The sequence below is a fragment of the Lemur catta genome, chromosome 10 (genome assembly GCF_020740605.2).
Source record: "Lemur catta isolate mLemCat1 chromosome 10, mLemCat1.pri, whole genome shotgun sequence".
Lineage (NCBI taxonomy): Eukaryota > Metazoa > Chordata > Mammalia > Primates > Lemuridae > Lemur > Lemur catta.
This window is the reverse complement of record NC_059137.1, coordinates 79,212,301-79,231,194: the sequence shown is the minus strand read 5'-3', so window position 1 is coordinate 79,231,194 and position 18,894 is coordinate 79,212,301. Positions and strand designations below refer to the sequence as shown.

At 32.4% G+C, this 18,894-nt stretch overlaps 1 protein-coding gene across 3 annotated transcripts in view; it reads left to right on the top strand.

The window, feature by feature from the left end:
* The window catches only part of AGTPBP1 (ATP/GTP binding carboxypeptidase 1), a 169,247-nt gene that overhangs the window by 107,526 nt on the left and 42,827 nt on the right, over positions 1-18,894 (top strand). For all 3 annotated transcript variants that reach the window (XM_045562705.1, XM_045562707.1, XM_045562706.1), the window contains exons 15-17: positions 18-101; positions 1,663-1,749; positions 1,834-1,982. In XM_045562705.1, coding sequence (XP_045418661.1) covers positions 18-101; positions 1,663-1,749; positions 1,834-1,982 — 320 coding nt within the window. The remainder of the gene's footprint in view (positions 1-17; positions 102-1,662; positions 1,750-1,833; positions 1,983-18,894) is intronic.

Here is an 18,894-nt window from a genome sequence, read left to right as displayed (position 1 = left end):
CTCTTTTATGATTCCAGGACAAAAATTGCCCAAGATATTGAGAGACTAATACATCAGAGTGATATCATAGATCGAGTGGTATATGACTTAGATAACCCAAAGTAAGTCTCATTTTTAAAAACTTTTATTAGTTTTATTTTTACTGTAAAATTTCAGTGTTATTTCTAAAAGATTAAAAAATTGTAGTTAACTTCCACCTAGTTTCTCCTCACTATATTGTCATCCTTTTGCAGGGATGTAATGGTAATGGTAGATCACATTTATTTACTTTAATTAAATATATCACATGCTTTTGTTTGTTTTTAGGTGGATTTTTGATGGGTTTGAGATAAAGGTTACAAACTGATGCTGTGTTTTTAAAAAACTGAAATTACTTCCACTTAAGAGAGTGGACTTTTCACATGCTGGCTTGTATTGAGCCTTTATATCCTTAAGACAACAAACAGATTGTCATCCCTTTAGAAGGAACATGTGGTAATTCTGTGCAGTCCCCACTACTCCCTCTTGTTTGTTCCTGCCTACAGTCTGCTTCAGTCGTTCAAGTTACCTGCCTGAGTTCTGAAGCCATTTGTTTGTGATCCTTGGTGTGTTAGTCGATTACTATTTAGGATTATCACTGATATCATCACATTTTAGGTTTTAAATATAAGTAAATAAATGAAAGTTACATATATTGAATATGACTATTATTTAGTTGTCTGCTTTCTCAAATGAGAAATTCAGTTATTCCTCTGTGGGTGGATATTTTGGGGAAATTTCATGTTTTACTGGTCATATTTGGAGGATATAAAATACTTCTTAAAGGCTTTGTTAGAGATGAGCAAAAGCTGTAACAAAGCTAATGACTGAATTTGAAATAACATTCTTATAAAAGAGAAGAAACATCTACCTTATTTATTATCTTAGTTATTTTAACATTTATAATTCTTTGTCTGATAAAACAGGCAGAAGTGGTAAAAACAGAAACTTAAGAACCCTAAGTGTGGCATACCAGTGCTATTTCTAACTGTGAAATGACTTTAGACAAAAATCATTGAATTTCTTGGAGTCTTAATTTTCTCCTATTGGAATATAACTTCCTAAAGAGCAAGAATTTGTATTCAGTGAGGGAACCAAACCCACAAATAACTAAAACAGTTATCTGGTACCTAGTAGGCGCTGGATATTTACTTACTAAAATAATGAATGTATAAAATGAGGATAGTACTTGTTCCTTTTTGATGCTAATTAAATAAGATAATAGATGATTTGGCTCTCTAAATTGAAAATAATCTATTCGCCTGAGAACTGCATGGTTTAGTATAATAGAATTATTGCTACTCAATACAGGTCATGTGCAGTTGTAAAAAAGTCTGTTGTTTTCTATATAATAATCAATATTTTAGAGATGACATTTATTCAGTGAGGCAAAAGTTGTTATTAGTATATCAGTATAAACATAGGAACAAGTCTCTAATTGTAATTACGATTTTTTTGTCTATAAATGTTAGCCAGATTTTGTACTTTGCTTTGTGCTTTTATATTCTTTGGCTTAAAAGTAATGAGGAATGTAATGTGGCAATAATAATGTATTTTTAATCCATAGTGTGGTTTTATTTATTTTTTTGCATCTATTTAAATGCAATATATTTTAATATACTTACTTTAAAAAATTTTATTTAGTTATATCATTCCAGAAGAAGGCGATATTTTGAAGTTTAACTCCAAATTTGAATCTGGGAATCTGCGTAAAGTAATTCAAATTAGAAAGTAAGTTACTTAAGATTTTCTCATTTTGTGTGTGCATAGTTATTTTCCTAATCTTCATCAGGTTTCTTTATCTTCTATTTTCAGAAATGAATATGATCTTATTCTGAACTCAGATATAAACAGCAATCATTATCATCAGTGGTTTTACTTTGAAGTCAGTGGAATGCGGCCAGGTGTTGCTTACAGGTTTAACATCATTAACTGTGAAAAGTCCAACAGTCAGTTTAATTATGGTAAGACAATTTATTTTCCCAATTAAGAGGGCATGCAGGCATCTTAACTATAGAAAAGAAGTTTAAAAAAATTATCAATATTTTTTAATGTTTCACTGTATTCTTTTGTTTTCTCTAATTCTCAAAATTCAGATGTTTATTGTGCAACATTTGAAATAGGTTAAGCTTTGACTTGTTGGTGAAATAGTTACTTTTGTGTAGGCAAGCTCTTTAAAATTTAATGGGTATGGTTGATTTCATCCAAGGTGAATTAAATTAAAGGTTTATTATGTGTGTTCCAGTGGCTCCATCTGATTGTGTGATTTTTCTTCTTTAGCCTATTAATATGGTGTATTACATTGGTTGATTTTTAGAATATTGAAACAGACTTTTTTATTTGTGGAATAAACCCCACTTGGTCATTGTGTATAATATCTAGTATTTTGTTAACAATTTTAATATTTATACTCAGGAGGGATATTGATGTATAGTTTTTTATTTTTATTTTTTCCTGTTGTATCTGATTTTGATATTATGGTAATAATGATTTCACAAAATGAATTGAGAAATGTTCCCTCTTATTTTCTAGAAGTGCTTGTGTAGAATTGATGTTAATTCTTAAATGTTTGATAGAATTCTCCAGTGAAACCATCTGAATCTGGAGATTTTCTTTTTAAGTAGTCTTTAAACTGGAAATTTAATTTCTTCAATAGTTTTAGGGCTGTTCAGATGATCTCTTTCATCTTGAGTGAAGTGTGGTACTTTGTGCTTTTTAGGAATTGGTCCATTTTTTTCTAAGTTGTCAAATGTATGTATGGAGTTATTTATAGTGTTTTTACTAACTTTTTGATGTCTGCAGGGTCTGTGGTGATATCCTCTATTTCTGTGGTCCCCGACCTCTGGGTTATAGACAGGTAACGGTCCGTGGCTTGTTAGGAGCCGGGCTGCATAGTAGGAGGTGAGCGGTGGGGGAGCCAGTGAAGCTTCATCTGTATTTACAGCTGCTCCCCATCACTGCATAAGCCCCGCTTCCTATCAGATCAGCAGCAGCGTTAGATTCTCTTAGGAGTGTGAACTCTACTATAAACTGTACACATGAGGAATCTAGGTTGCATGCTCCTTATAAGAACCTAATGCCTGATGATCTGAGGTGGAGCTGAAGCAGTGATGCTAGTGCTGGGGAGTGGCTGCAAATACAGGTTATCATTAGAGAGGTTTGATTGCACAATAAATGTAATGTGCTTGAATCATCCCAAACCATCCTCCCCCCAACTCCACCACAGTCCATGGAAAAACTGGCTTCCTTGAAACCGATCCCTGGTACCAAAAAGGTTGGGGACCCCTGCTTTGTTTCATTCCTGCTAATGATAATTTGTATCTTCCTTTTCTTTGTCAGTCTAGTGAGAGGGTTATGCATTTTACTGACGTTTTCAAAGAACCAGCATTTTGTCTCATTGGTTTTCTGTACTGTTTTTCTCATGAGACAATGAAAAAAATCTATGCTGTTGTATTAGCAAAAATCTTAAAAATATAGTCTCATTTAAGGTTTTTGTGTAGAGCACTTTAATAAATACAAAACTAAGGGATATTGTCAGACACTTAGTAGTCAGACATTATGTCTGTGGAAGATAATATAATTGTATGAACTTCGTATCAGCATTTTAAAATCAAAACATCAGATTTCAAGTATTTAATGTAAAAATGGAAAATTTTTTCTGTAAACGAAAATTTTTTTCTGGCATACAAAAAAAACTTACCTTGAGGGTGGAGGAGAAGCATTATGTATGACAAGTTATAAAATCTCAGAGGTCTCAATCATTTGTTGTAAAGATTGAAAAGCTTTTAACAATTGAGACAGGAGATACTATATGATCTGTTTCATATAAATCCCCTGAGTTATTAAAACCGTGAATATAATGATGCTCTTTAAGGGGACATTTCTGAAAATTAAAGCTTTCAGTAGTTGAAGAAGTTGTTCCCAATCATCACTATTTATGTGGGAAATAGGAAATCATATCCTTTAGAATTACTTCAGATGTATGGGATAAAAGCTTTAGTCAGTTTTATTTATTTAATGTAATAATTATAGGAAGATTAGGTAGCATAATGTCCAGTTTGTTTATAAACACTTTTCACAGATTTTAAAATGTTTCAAGTAATTTAATTTTTAAATATTTTACCCTTTTAAACATGTATATTTTGACTAAAGCTTCAGTGAGTATATTAGTTTACATTAACAGTGATATGAATATTCTTGATATAGTCTATTTCACATTCTTTTTTCTTTTTTGAAGTCACAGAATATCACATTCTTTATTTTTGTGATTTTAGTATATAACTACTAATTATCGAGTGTGATATTTCTTGGAAACATTTGTTTGTTGACCCTTGCTTTCATATACAGTAAGCTTAAAAATTACCTTAATAAAAACTCAAAGTATTATCAAAATAAGTAAAGAAATGTAGTGATTTCTACATTTAACTTAGTATGTATGATGCTAACATAATATTTTTAGAAAAGAAAAGAACAATTAATTAAATGTAATTTTATTTGTATTTTGGGTGCTCCTTAAGAGTAGAATATAAAGGCATGTTTATTCCTGATACGATAGTCAATATAATTTTCAAATAGTGCTACAAGTAGATGGCATTTTTACGAACTATATTTATTTATTTACTTAAAAATAGTAGTTTTAACACTTTAAACTTCATTAAATATTTTAAAATTTTAAATTAACAACATACATTCTGGAGCAATGCTTCTTCATTTTTAAAAAAACGTATACCTCCATGTGATAGATAAAATAATCTCTTCCTTTAGTGTCATTTGAAATTTTAAAATGAATAAAATTCTGTAATTAAAACTAAATCAAAGCAATGGGACAGATGGCTGCTTTATTTTTAAATTTCCTCTCCTCCTTCCCCCTTCTCCTTTAGATATTCTTATATATATGTCACACTTTCCAAACTCAATTTGTAGAGAATTTGGAAAACGGAATGGTGTTAGGAAGAAAATAAAACCATTGACAATGCATCATCCAGAGATAATCACTTTAACATTTGTTGCTTCTTATATAGCCTTTTTTATAATGCAGTGTATGATTTCTGCATACACATAGTTATGTATTTATTTTATAGCCTTACATAGCCTTTTTTATAATGTAATGTATGATTTCTATATATGCATGCTTATATATTTATTTTTTAAAATTAATTTTTTAAAATTATGGCTCATAACTCATACAGTTTCATATTCCATATTTTAATCAAATATTGCAGCATTTTTTCTGGTCATTAAATATTCCTCTGAAAGAGTTTTAATGACATACTATAATTTATCCAAACCTTTCTTTGTTAGACATTTAAGTTTTTAAATTATTTTCTATTTTAAATATTGCCAAGGTAAAATTATTATACTAAAATATGTGTGTTGTATAACTGTTTAGTTTAGAGATACTATAATTTATCCAAACCTTTCTTTGTTAGACATTTAAGTTTTTGAATTATTTTCTATTTTAAATATTGCCAAGGTAAAATTATTATACTAAAATATGTGTGTTGTATAACTGTTTAGTTTATAAATTCATGAAAGTGGAATATCTATATGCCAGGTATAAATGCAGTATAAAACAATGGATATTTCATATGGGAAATTCAGTGAATTGAAAACAGCTTAGAGAAAAACTCTAGGAAAGAAAGAGAGCATCCAGAAAAACCATTGTTTAGTATTTTATTATCTATCCTTAAACTTATTCACATTCACATAATTTTAAAATTAAATTTTACTCTTTTACGGATTTGGGATTACAGTATGAAAACTCATGTGTAATACCACATTTTTTATAACAATAATTTGTAAAAAAAAAAAAATTCCATCCCATTAAATAGTATTTGGCAACATCATTAGTAATGTCTATGTAATATGCCCCTGATAAATTATTCCACAATAAATTATTTAAATGGTAACAGATTGATGAAGATTTAAGTCTTTTTTGACATTTCAAAATTATAAGCTGTCTTGCAGTGGATATCCTTAATTATTTGTTTTTGTGTATGTTTCTGATTATTGCTTTGCCATGAATTCTTAGAAGTAGAATTTCTCAGAGAAAATGAACATATGTTGCTGAAGACTAGGGAAAATGGGTACTATAGTGCTGTGCTGGTAGAAGTATTAAATTAGTTTAGCCTTTTTGAAGTGCATTTGATACTTATGTTTTCAGTGTTTATATTTAACATCATCCATCCGGATTTATTTTGGTATTTTCTGTGAATTGAGATTTAACTTAATCCTATTCTTAGTAGTTAAGTAGCTACAACTGAATTCATTCTTTCTCCAAAGAGGGTTTTAAAATGTCATGGATGAATTTATTGGGTTCTTAGTCAAACATTTCACATTTACAATTCATTTGCAGCTGTATACCTGATCCACTAATAAAACAAAGGTGGGAAATGTGGCTCAGAAGCCATTATACATCATTGCTCTGTTTTGGCTGTTACAGAAAATGGTCAGGTTAGTAAAAACAGATTAAGACCTGGTTGATAAGGTATCACCATAACTTGCTTGTATTAGTAAATCCTCACTTTTTGAGTATGAGTTGACTTATTTAACCTCTTAGTCATATTATACGTCCCCGTTGGTTTGAAACACCACAGTTTTCCCAAGCTGTGGTCCTAACTCTACACTAGTAGTTGTTTGGGGGCTGTTTGTTGCTCTACCATCCTTTGTTGTTTAATTATTTTGATTTTATAATATAGTTTAACATCTTGTACTGTTTTTTTTAAAACAATTAAAATTTTCTGTATTTTCTAAATAGCTTATTCTGAATATGATTCACAATAATTGTATCAATTACCAAAAATTTCCATTGCATGAAATCTATAGAATAGTTTGGGGGAGAGAAAATTTTTTATATTGTCTTACTACTTAGAAGCAGGTGTGTTGTTTGGTTTATTCAAGCTGTTTATGTCCTCACCTAAGTTTTTTAGTTTTCTTTTTGTGAGTTTCATACATTTCTGTTTGCCATTTTTCTTAAGTTTTTAATGTACTTTTTGTTTATTTCTATTATGAAAGAGTACTCATCCCTATTTTCAAACTTGTTATTACTTGTAATTAAGAAAACTATTGATTTTTATATATGTACTTGAAGATCAACCTCCCTACTGAACTTTTTATTAGTTTTGTTTCTCAGTTGATACTTTGGTTTTTCTTGGTAGGTATCTAGAATTTTTGTTATTCATGGTTGTATTATGTATCTTTCACTGTTTGTTTGTTTGTTTTTTTGAGACAGTCTCACTCTGTTGCCTGGGCTAGAGTGCTGTGGCATCAGCTTAGCTCATAGGAACCTCAAACTCCTGGGCTCAAGCAATCCTCCTGCCTCAGCTTCCTGAGTAGCTGGGACTATGGGCATGTACCACCATGCCTGGCTAATTTTTTCTATATATTTTAGTTGTCCAGCCAATTTCTTTCCACTTTCAGTAGAGATGGGGTCTCGCTCTTGTTCAGGCTGGTCTCAAGCTCCTGAGCTCAAACGATCCACCTGCCTCGGCCTCCCAGAGTGCTAGGATTACAGGTGTGAGCCATGGCACCCGGCCTCTTTCACTATTTTTGTATAGAACTTTGAGAATGTTTAAAATAAAAAAGGGACATTGGCATCCTTGTTTTATTTTGATTTTAGTAGGAATGTTGTTAATATTTACATTAAGCATATTAACTCTAGAGATACATGTTCTTTCTCACAGTAAAGAATTTCTATTTTTACTAAGTTTTAAAAATCAGAATTATTTTATTTTTTGCATTTATCAGTGAATGTAATGTGACCATATAATGCTATGACCTGTTGATGTGTTGTATTATGTTAATACTATTACTAATATTAAGCAATCCTTGGAATTTAGGAATAAGTCTGCTTGGCCATGTGAATTGCTCTTTTAATATATAACTAGTTTTAATTTGTTAGTATTTTGTTTAGTGGTTTTACATAATTGGTCATAAGTTAGACAAGTCAGTTTCCTTTTTTGGAGGGCTTTGTTGTATTTTGGAAGCAGGTGATGCTAACTTTGAACACTTAAATGAAAAGGCTTTTATTTCTCCACCCTGTGTTCTGGAGCAGTTTAAAAAACATCTCTATGTTTTCATGAAATTTGGAAAGAATGTACCTCTAAAACTTTTTGATTTTGTGCCCTTTAATTGGTTAAGAGAGGGTACTTCTGGATAACTTTTTCAGATTTTTCTATAACTCAGTGTAGTCTGATTTTCTATTTTTTATTGAGGCAGTCTTGATAATTTATATTTTTTAATATTAGTGACATTTAGATTTTCAAAATTAAGTACCAGAGGTTTGTATATGATATCTGCAACATGTATACTTGCTTGTTCCCTTGCTTTGTTTTTTCTTTCTTTTTTTGTATTTAAAAGATAATTTTTTTTTTGTTGTTTTATTTTTATTTTAAAAACCTGGGTCTTAGTTTCATTTATTTCCTTTGTTTTTTTGTTTATTAATTTCTTCCTTTACCTCCTCAAAGGTTGATTTTTTTTTATAAGTTCTGGTTTATTAAATTTATTTTGTTTGATGATCAAAGCATTTAAGTTTTAGATTTGCTCTTGATTACAACTTAATTCTATAGCCCACCCAAAATTTTAATATTAATATCTCCTTGTTATTTTCTATATTGCTTCTAATTGTATGTAGTACTGGTATCCTTTAGAATTACTTAGGAAAGAGTTTGTTATATTTTGAGTTGGTTGAATTATTTTTCTTAAAACTTTTCTCATTACTTTCAAATTTTAATCCATTTTGTTCACAGTTGTAGGTGTTATAATTTGCAGTAGTTTTTTACGCCTTAATATTGGGTCAGTTTTTGTTTTCATGGGCACTTGGAAAATATATGTCCTTTGTAGGCAACATAATTTAATATACATTGTTTCAGTAAAGAGGAAAAACCAGCTGTTTTCCTTCCAACTACTCACCCTTCCAACACTTCTGTGCCCAAATGTGTGAGGATTTTCCCCACACATTCCAGTTCTCCTACTCTCCAGACACCAACTGGGTGTCTTACAATTCTTTTGTGACACTATGTACCTGGAGTTAGTGCAGACCGCATGGATTAACTCAGTCTCCCAAGTCTTCCCCTCAGTTCAGATGCAAGTCAAGCATAAGTGGGTCCCCAGGTCACCACATTTCTGTCCTACTTGGCTACAAATCAAGGGTTCCTATGACCCTTTCTTAGGTTTGATAATTTGGTATGACAGCTCACAGAACTCAGGGAAACATTAACTTAACGATTGCCAGTTTATCGTAAAGAATATGATTAAGGATTCAGATGAACAGCTAGATGAAGGGATCCATAGGGCAAGGAGGTCCAGAAGGGGCTTGAGTACAGGAGCTTTTTTCCCCATGAAGTTGGGGTACCACCCTTCTGGCACGTGCATGCCTTCACCAACTCAGAAGCTCTCTGAGCCCTGGCCTTTAAAGGTTTTTATGGCGGCTTCATCATGTACATATGATTGATAATTAACTCAATATCCAGCTCCTTTCTCTTCCTTTCAGGATGACTAATGGCTGAGGCTGAAAGTTCCAAGCTTCTAATCGTGACTTAGTCTTTCTGGTGGCAAGCCCCTATCTCGGAGCCCACCAAGAGTCACTTCATTAGCATAGAAGGTGTTTATATCACAGGGAATTGCAAGAGATTTAGGCTTTGTCAGGAACCAGGGTCAAAGACCAAATATTGTAACAAAAGATGCTCCTAGCTACCTCTGTTGCTTAGGAAATGACAAGGGTTTTAGGAAATGGAGTCAAAGACCAAGTATTAGGACAAAAGATGCTATTAGCATCCCCGTCACTCAGGAGAGTAGAAGAGTTTTAGGAACTCTGTTTCAGGGGCTAGATTTTGTTGTTTGACCCTTTGCTTTTTATAGATGATTTTAACCTATTTAAAATTCTTCTTATAATTGATATGTTTTTTATGCTTTACATTTTTGTGCTTCCTTATTGTTCTCTTTATTTGTTATTCTTTAAGGGACTTCCAGGAACTTGGGGCAGAGGGTAGACACACAGAAATCTTATTATTTCACATTTATTATTATAAATTTATTCAGTTTTCTGTATCCTTGTTTGTTTTTTGTCTTCTTTCTTTATCCTTCTAAGACTAAAAAAAAAAATAACATTTTTTTAGTTCTGTTGTGTTTCTGTCAAGCCCTCATTAAAAAAAACATTTTTTCCTATTATAATGCAGTGTTGTTGGGCACATAGAAGTTTGTTACTTTCCCATGCTCTTTTTGCACATACCCTTCCTATGTTCCTTTTGTAATAATCACATTTATCCCATTCAGTATATTTTGCCCTGGATTCTGTTTTTATATTGCCTTGGTTTGAATTTGTTTGATGTTATCTTTGCCTATTTTTTTCATAAATGGAGATTGGATTTTGTTGTTCAACCCTTTGTTTTTTTAATAGATGATTTTACCCTATTTAAAATTCTTCTTATAATTGATATTTTGGTTTTTTATGCTTTCTATTTTTATGCATCTTTATTATTCTCTTTATTTGTTGTTCTTTAAGGAACTTCAAGGTGTAGTGTGATACTTCTTTTAGCTGTGGGACCCAAAATATAAAATGCAAAAACGCCCACAAGAAATAGATCATAACACATATTCTGCACTGGATGTTTCTCAGTCTTGTTCCATCTGCCTTAAATTTAGTAGAGATTCCTTTCAGATTCTGAAAAGAAATTGTCTATTATGAGTTTTCTTTTATTTACATATATTTGTAAGTATTTAACTAGGAAGTTAGTAGAAGATATAAAGGAGCTGTTTAGGTAGATATGATTTTTTATGAAACTATCATTTAAATGTTAGGTTAATACGACAGATAGTGAATCTTGGTTTAACATCAATAGAATTAGAAGAAGAATGGGACCATTTTATCAATGGGACCAACCATTCTATTTTGATAAACTAGAATTCGACATTGTAAGCGGTTATGACTAGCGACGTAGTTAATATTGTGGTCCTCAGTTCCATTTTAAATTCATTTCAGGGATGGTGCTGATGACTAAAGAAAATATTTGCAGGGGAAACTTCAAATACTTCAGCTGGAAGTATTTTTTTAATTGTCATACTTGATTGAAATGAGGAAGTATAGTATTAATCAGGAGAGTAGCTTATTGTCTGTAATTTTTTTTCTTTTTTTGATTGGGGCTTGCTGGTTAGGGGAGTATTTAAGTGTTAGGTTCTAGAAAATGTGCACAATAGAGGTTCCTGGGCACAAGCGATCTTCCTGGCTCAGCCTCCCAAGTAGCTGGGACTACAGGCGCGTACCACCATGCTAATTTTTTTATTTCTTGTAGAGATAGGCCTCGTTATTTTGTCCAGTTTGGTCTTGAACTCCTGGCCTTGAAATCCTCTTGCCTCAGCCTCCCAAAGTGCTGGGATTACAGGTGTGGGCCATTGCACCCAGCCTTTCCTTTTCATTTCTTTAGGTGATTTTATTGAATACTTAGTTTTCTCTTAAATGAATGATCTTAAAGTTAAGCAATTTTAAAATATTTGTATTTCTTACTGTGTTCTTAATTGTAAATCGAATACTGTCTTTGGAATGCTGAATTTGAGAATTTATGTCACTATATATATAGTGCTATATCCGTTTCAATCCATCTCTCCCTTTCACCCCCCCCAATTACTTGAAAGGAATTTGCTCAAATGAACGCTAGATGGCAGTCTTGCATTTTAGTGACTTGGAGTTTTAGTAGCAAGCTTCTCTTTTATTCTCTCCTGGTCTCCATCTCTCATAGATATGTGAGGATTTTTAAACACTTTCTTACATACATCGAACGTATTTGGAACCAGGCAACAAAGTAGAATTTTGGAGTCTAGTCTGTAGCATTTCCACTCCCCATTCCATACCTCAAAGTTGAGCTGAGCTGTTCCTTAACTCTGGGGAAGTCTTTCCTGACTCCCTAGACTAGATTAGTCCCCCTGACAAATGTTCCTTGTAATTTTTTTCCTTTTGGGGTGCTCTTTACAGTTTTATTTTACATTGTTTATGTGTGTGGCTGATTAATCCTTTTCCTGCTACTCCTATCCCCCTAACTTATAAATTCCTTGAGAGACAAAGAACAGTGTTCTTTTGTTGACATTTTCAACATTTATAGCATGGCATTTAGTAGATGTTCAGTAAATATTTGTTAAATGTATAAAGCAATGTTAAGAAGACCCCAGCTCAATTTATGATCATCAACTTTTTCTAAATGTTTTATTTTGAAATAGTTTTAAATTTAAAGAAAAGTTATATGCTTTATCCACATGTTGAGCATCTTTGGGTATATTTTCTACAAACAATGACATTTTTCTTTGTAACCACAGTACAACCATCCACATAAGGAAATTCTCATGAATCCTATCTAATCCTATCCCCCAACCCCCCAATTTATGTTACACTTTTTTTTCTCAGTTAAAAGGATTCAGCTCAAAACCACATGTTGTCAGGCCTCTTTCAACTATTTTAGTCAGGAACTAGTTTTACAGTCTTTGACATTCAGGACCTTCACCCTTGAAAATTATAGGCCTATTAATTTGTAGAATGGTTCTCAATTTGGCGTTCTCTCATAGTCCTTATGATCTGATTTAAGGTGTGCATGTTTGGCAGGAATATCACAGAAGTGATGTGTTCTGGTGGCATATTCCTGACGATAATTTGATCACTTAATTAAGTGGGTATGTGCCAGGCTTTTCCATTGTAAAGTTACCCTTTTTCTCTTTGTAATCAGTAAGTATTTTACTTCGAGGTACTTTGAGACTATATGAGTATCTTGTACCTCCTCAGGTGTTTATTGATGTCAATATAGACTTGGTTTCCTGTTTTTTACTCAGTGGGTTATAATTTGTTGCTATCATTTATTTCTGATGCTAAAATTGCCCAAGATTTGGCCATTAGGATCTCTTTCACATTGGTATGTGCTTTTGACATATCCTTAGTATTCCTTATGGCTGTTCTCGCCTTTTGGCACGACAAGATACATAAGGCTCATTTTGCCTTTTTCTGCCCTAGCCTGAAATGAGCCATTTCTTCAAAGAACCTTGGTTTGCTTTAGTGGAGAATAGTATTTAACAACCAGGAACTGTGCCAGACCCGTGCAACCAATAGTATGCCATTACTATTATTACTGCTTCTGAACCATCTGAATGGGCAGAGTTAGGGAATATATGTTTGTACACATATAATATTTGTACAGAAATTTACATTTGTAGTAGTTTCTGTATTTGTATGTACATGCTTGTGTGTATATGTAATCACATACCCAGACACACCCCTGCATGAGGTTCCATTGATACTTCAATTTTAAGCTAATAATATAAACTTTATTCTAGTTTTTTTCCATATTTACAACTTTCTTCTCCAACATGGAGAATTTTTGCTTCCATTATCCTTAATATATTTACTTGTTTGATCAATTCCAGTTTCTGTAACAATCTCCCTGTTGCCCCTTTGGGCCTATGCCCTCCTCACTCCATGCAGGGTCTGATACCCCAGATCAGCTTTGCTCCCCGCCCCCAACTTGGGTGCTCTCCCTTATTGTTTCTTCATTTTTTTTTAAATTTCTAGCTTTATTACATTGTACTCAGAGAGTTTTGTTTGTAAGATTTCTATTTTGTGAAACTTAACTGTTGTTTTCCTGGTGACCTAATATGTGACCGATTTTTGTGAATGTTTCATGTGCTCTTGAGAAGAACGTATATTCTCTATCTGTATCAGGATGAGGTATTTGACATTTATACATAAGAATTGCTTTATTGATTATGTTATTTAGTTCTATATATATATATATATTTTTTGTATAATTGATCTGTCTTGTACGGAGAGTGGTGTGCTGAAGTCTGCTATCAATAGTATGTTTCTGCTGATCTCCTGCAGTTTCTGCTTTGTATGGGAGTTAATCTTATGTTGTGCGTAGATAGTAAGTATTATTATATTCTCCTTGTCAATTGCAATTTTTGTCATTGGAAAGTTCCTCCTTGGTCTCATTTAATATTTTTTGGCCCAAACTCTACTTTGATCTAAGAATTTCAACCCCTACTTTATTATTTCCATTTGCCTCCTATATCTTTGCCCATTTCTCTACTTACAGGTAGTTTGAAGTTTGTTATATTCTGTCTTCTAGTGATGCTGAAGGCCTGGGTCATGGATGGTTTTTATTTGTGCTACTTGCTGAATTTATTTGTTGGTTAGGATGCGTGAAAAGGTTGAAATTCAGGTGGCTGCCATTATCCTCTAGTTCAAGAATCCGATTTTTCTATTTTTTAATGTAAATCTCTGTGGTAATACTAACCATATTAGAAGCATGTATTTTTTCTTTGTAGAGTCACTGAGTCCAAATAACATATGCAGTTTTTCAGAGGTGCCTTTAGGTTTGTTTGAGATCCATTTAAAACTTTTCTTGTCCCCCTCATCTGGTAAATGAGGGTGTTAACTTCATCTCCAAAATTTTGAGTCTGTGATTCATAGTACATTGATGATTAGGGCTAAAACACTCATCTTTCTTTGTATTTGCACTTAATATTGACCATGTCCTCAATAAAACCTTGGCCTTTACTTGGCTATAATTAGAAGCCAATGCCATTGGATATTACTGTGCCAATTTAATATTTCAATTGTCTATTTTCAAGTGATAAGATTGACAGTTTTTAGCATATTTGTTTTATGCATGTGAAGATTTATCCTTTGGTTAATGAATAAGGCAATTACTCAAATATAGCCCTTCTATGTCGAGTTGAGTAGGTTGTGGTTTATTGAGTCTGAGTTACCTCATTTGATTGATTCTTGCTGGGGTAACCTGTTTTGTCCAAATGGCTTCTTTTATAGTCAGAATTTCCAAATATAGCTCCCTTCACTGTGACCAGAATTTAATACTATAATTTTTAAAATGATATAGAATATGTTGTCTTTTATTTTTTATTTTTTTCATTTATTTATTTTTTTTTTTGAGACAGAGTGTCGCTTTGTTGCCCTGGCTAGAGTGAGTGCCGTGGCATCAGCCTAGCTCACAGCAACCTCACACTCCTGGGCTTAAGCAATCCTACTGCCTCAGCCTCCCGAGTAGCTGGGACTACAGGCATGTGCCACCATGCCCGGCTAATTTTTTTTTTCTATATATATTTTAGTTGGCCAGATAATTTCTTTCTATTTTTAGTAGAGACAGGGTCTCGCTCTTGGTCAGGCTGGTCTTGAACTCCTGACCTCGAGCGATCCACCTGCCTCGGCCTCCCAGAGTGCTAGGATTACAGGCGCAAGCCACCACGCGCGGCTGTATTGTCTTTTATAAAATTGGAACACTTAAAATACATCTAAAGTACCCTTTGACCTCAGCTTGAACCTCGTCCTACCTTACTATAGTTAACTATTAATATTTTAATGAATTTTGTGCGAGTGGAAGAGGTTGAAACTTCAGATTGAAATGGCTCACTGAGTCTCAGGAAGGGAAAGGAACACAGACATCTTTTATGTATACCAGTGAGATTCTTGAGTTTCAAGTATAAAGAGAAAATATTAACATGCTTCCACTTTAAAAGAATGGTAACTTAAAAGGAAATAATGATAATAATAATAACAGCAGCTAACATTCACTGAATATCTACCATGTGCCATGCCATGTTCTAAGTGCTAACACATATGATACTCTTAATCCATGCAACAGACAACCCAGCAAGGTTGTTACCCTTATTTTACAGAAGAGAAGATGAGGGCAAATTATTAACCTTTCTGTTCCCCCATTTTCTCTTCTGGAAGGTAGTAAGCACCCAATGTCTTTTGCAAAGTCTGTCATTTGTTTGTCACTGCCAACAAACTACACCTTAGTGTATATAAGAATTCAGAAAATATGCTGTCTGAACCCTCTCTGAAGAAAGTCAGTTAGTAAAAAGATCTCAAGATAGAAGACTTGGGATTTGTAAAATGTGTTAACTAAAAACATTCTAAATGGAGCGATATTGGAGCAGTGAAAGTTAATTTGTCTTGGTGGGGTGGCGTGTTTAATTTGATGTAGTGTTAGAAAAATATCAGTTAATTATATGACTATAAGGATGGGAAGTAGAATTGAAAAGCTTGATAGAAAACTTGCAAATTAAGGAAGAAGAAAAGGAAATGTGGAGAAACACAGCCAAATCTATAAAAATGAGAGGGAGGTAAAGAGGAAGAAAAAAGCATTTAATAAGTAGTAGAAAATAAGATAAAAGGAATAAAATAAAATGTGTATCTGTATTACTAACTGTGAATGACCTGAAATTTCCTCAAAAGTCAGATCTGGGAAGTCACACAGGTTAGTGGGGTGTGTGTGTGTGTGTGTGTGTGTGTGTGTGTTTATGAGTAAGTGATAAAGAAAGGTTGAAAAAACGAATGACTGGGCAAAGATAAACTAGGAAAATGCAAACAAAGCAAAAGTATTAATATTAAGGTTAGACAAAGAAAAATTCAAGGTCAAAAATAGGAACTAGGTAAAAGATAAGATATTATGTATTTACAAGTTGAAATCCTTGAAGATACTGTAAACCTTCATACAGCACAACTACCATAACCACATGGTAGTTAATCAGAGCAAAATCTCTAGGAAATGCAACTTGGTAAGAAGACAGAGAATTTAAAATACTGCTTTCAAAATTTGACATATCGAAAAGACAAAAAATAAGCAAGGATACAGAGAATTTGAATAATATAGTCAACAAGCACGATTTGTGGATTCATTAGGATTCCATTTTTGAGAACATATTTAAGGATGTTCTCCAGCTGAGAGTGAAATTTAAGAAAGAGGGAGATGTGAGATGTAAGAAGTGGTGGAACTAATCTGGGAGTCCAGTAAAAAGAAATAACTGGATAAAAGCTGAAGTTTCCTAGAAAGCTATTCATCCAAATTAGAATTGGAAGTTAGTGGGATCCTGAAATTATGATTTAAAAAAAGTGGAATAGATTTTAAGAAATTGTGTAATGTAATATGATTAAGAAACTGAAAACTATTAGGGACATGGAGGGAAAAGGCCCATGAATCTTCTCCCATAAAAGGATAAAACAACTAAAATGTCGTGGGAGTTGCGAGTATTTGATGTGTATGAAAGAATCCATTTGAACTAGACTCTGGAAACATTTTCTTTTGGGGAGCATACACTTTGGCTTTGTAGTGAACTATATATATTTGCAGGATCTTAATGTAATTAAGTACTATTGTTTTTCAGCTTTTTAAGTCTGCTTATGGAAGAAGTATAAGTTCCCTTTATGTTCATGAAACATTTAAAACTTTATTATATATTTTTACAGAGAAATCTTACTGATGATTTTAAGAAACATTCTACAGATTTCATTGTGATCCAAAACATGAGTAGAAATCAACAAAAAGTTGAATTAAAAATGGTCACTTGGAAATTATGTAATATTCTTCTTAAAAAAAACAAGAGAAAATTTAAAATCAATGTTACAGATTGTCTAGAACTGTACTAGTTCTAGGTAGGCACTGGCTACCACATGTGGCTACTTAAATTAATTAAGATCAAATGTTTTAAAAAATCAGCTCTTCAGTGGAGCTAGGCTCATTCTGGTGCTTAATAAATAGCCAGCTGTAACTAGTGGCTGCCATATTGGCCAGTACAGATATAGAACATTTCCATCCTAGCAAAAGTTCATTTGGACAGGTAGAAAGTAGTGCGAGAGAGAACACTTCTGATTTATGGGTCATGGCTAATCTGGTATTCAGAGGAAAATTGAGAACCTTTATTAGCTTGTATTATTTAAGAAAAAGACTGAAAATAAGTACTCAATTTAAGAAATTAGAAAAAGAAGAAAATAAAAGAAAGTAAGAGAAGAGAATTCTAAAAATAAATGCTGAAAATAATGGGATAGAAATAAAACATAAAAATACTGAAAGTGGTTAGGAAAAAGTAGAGATTCTGAACAGGCTATAATTATTGGAAAGGAAATAAAAAATATTAGTCATATCGAGATGGTATTCCAGCTGAATTATATTTACCCTTAAAAAAAAAGATTATGCTTTTGTTATTTACTCTAATAAATGATGGGAAGCTTTTAAATTTACTTTTCAGAAGCTGGTATAATGTTGATACCAGTACTTGGTAAAGATAATTTTAAAAAGTCAACTTAAGAATTTGAATGCAAAAATTCTAAATATTAGCTAATTACGTACAATTAAAAAATAGCATTTTCTTGGAAGGCAGTGATAATTCACAATAGGAAACCTATCAACATAATTTATTGAATCAGCAATTTAAGGGAGAAAAGCCATGTGATGAGTCTATTAGTAGATGCTGAAAGTCAGAATTTGATAAGATAATTAAAACTGTGAATATAAGAAGAATTATGGTGAAACCATTCAAGTTATGGAAATAATAATAGCACTTACCACCTAGGGTGGTGATAAGGATTTAATGACTTAATACATGTAAAAACACTTAAGAGTAGTGTCTGGCACATAGAAATTATTCATTGTTAGCTATTTTTATTACTTAAACATGGTAAAGTTGACTTGCAAATAAAAGGCAAATATTGCATTGAATGGCAGAACATTTTGGTTAAAATTATAAACAAGACAGAGTTATTTGTTCTTACTACTATATTCAGCATCATTTTTTGAGACTTTCATTTTCCTAAATGCAATAAAAGTAGTAAATGAAATAACTGATATAAATACTAGAAGAGGAGATAAAATATTTTAATTACAAATGATGTAATTATATACCTAGAGAATCCAGGAGACTACTAAAAAGCTGTTTAAGTTAGTGAATGTATTGGATATCTTGAATATAAGATAAATACAAAAAAAAGAGTAGTTCTTCATTGTTGGAATAACCAGTTAGAAATGAAAAAGGAAAAACATTATGAAAATACTCACTGATAAATTTAACAGAATTGTTCTTTACCAAGAAAATGGTTATATCCTT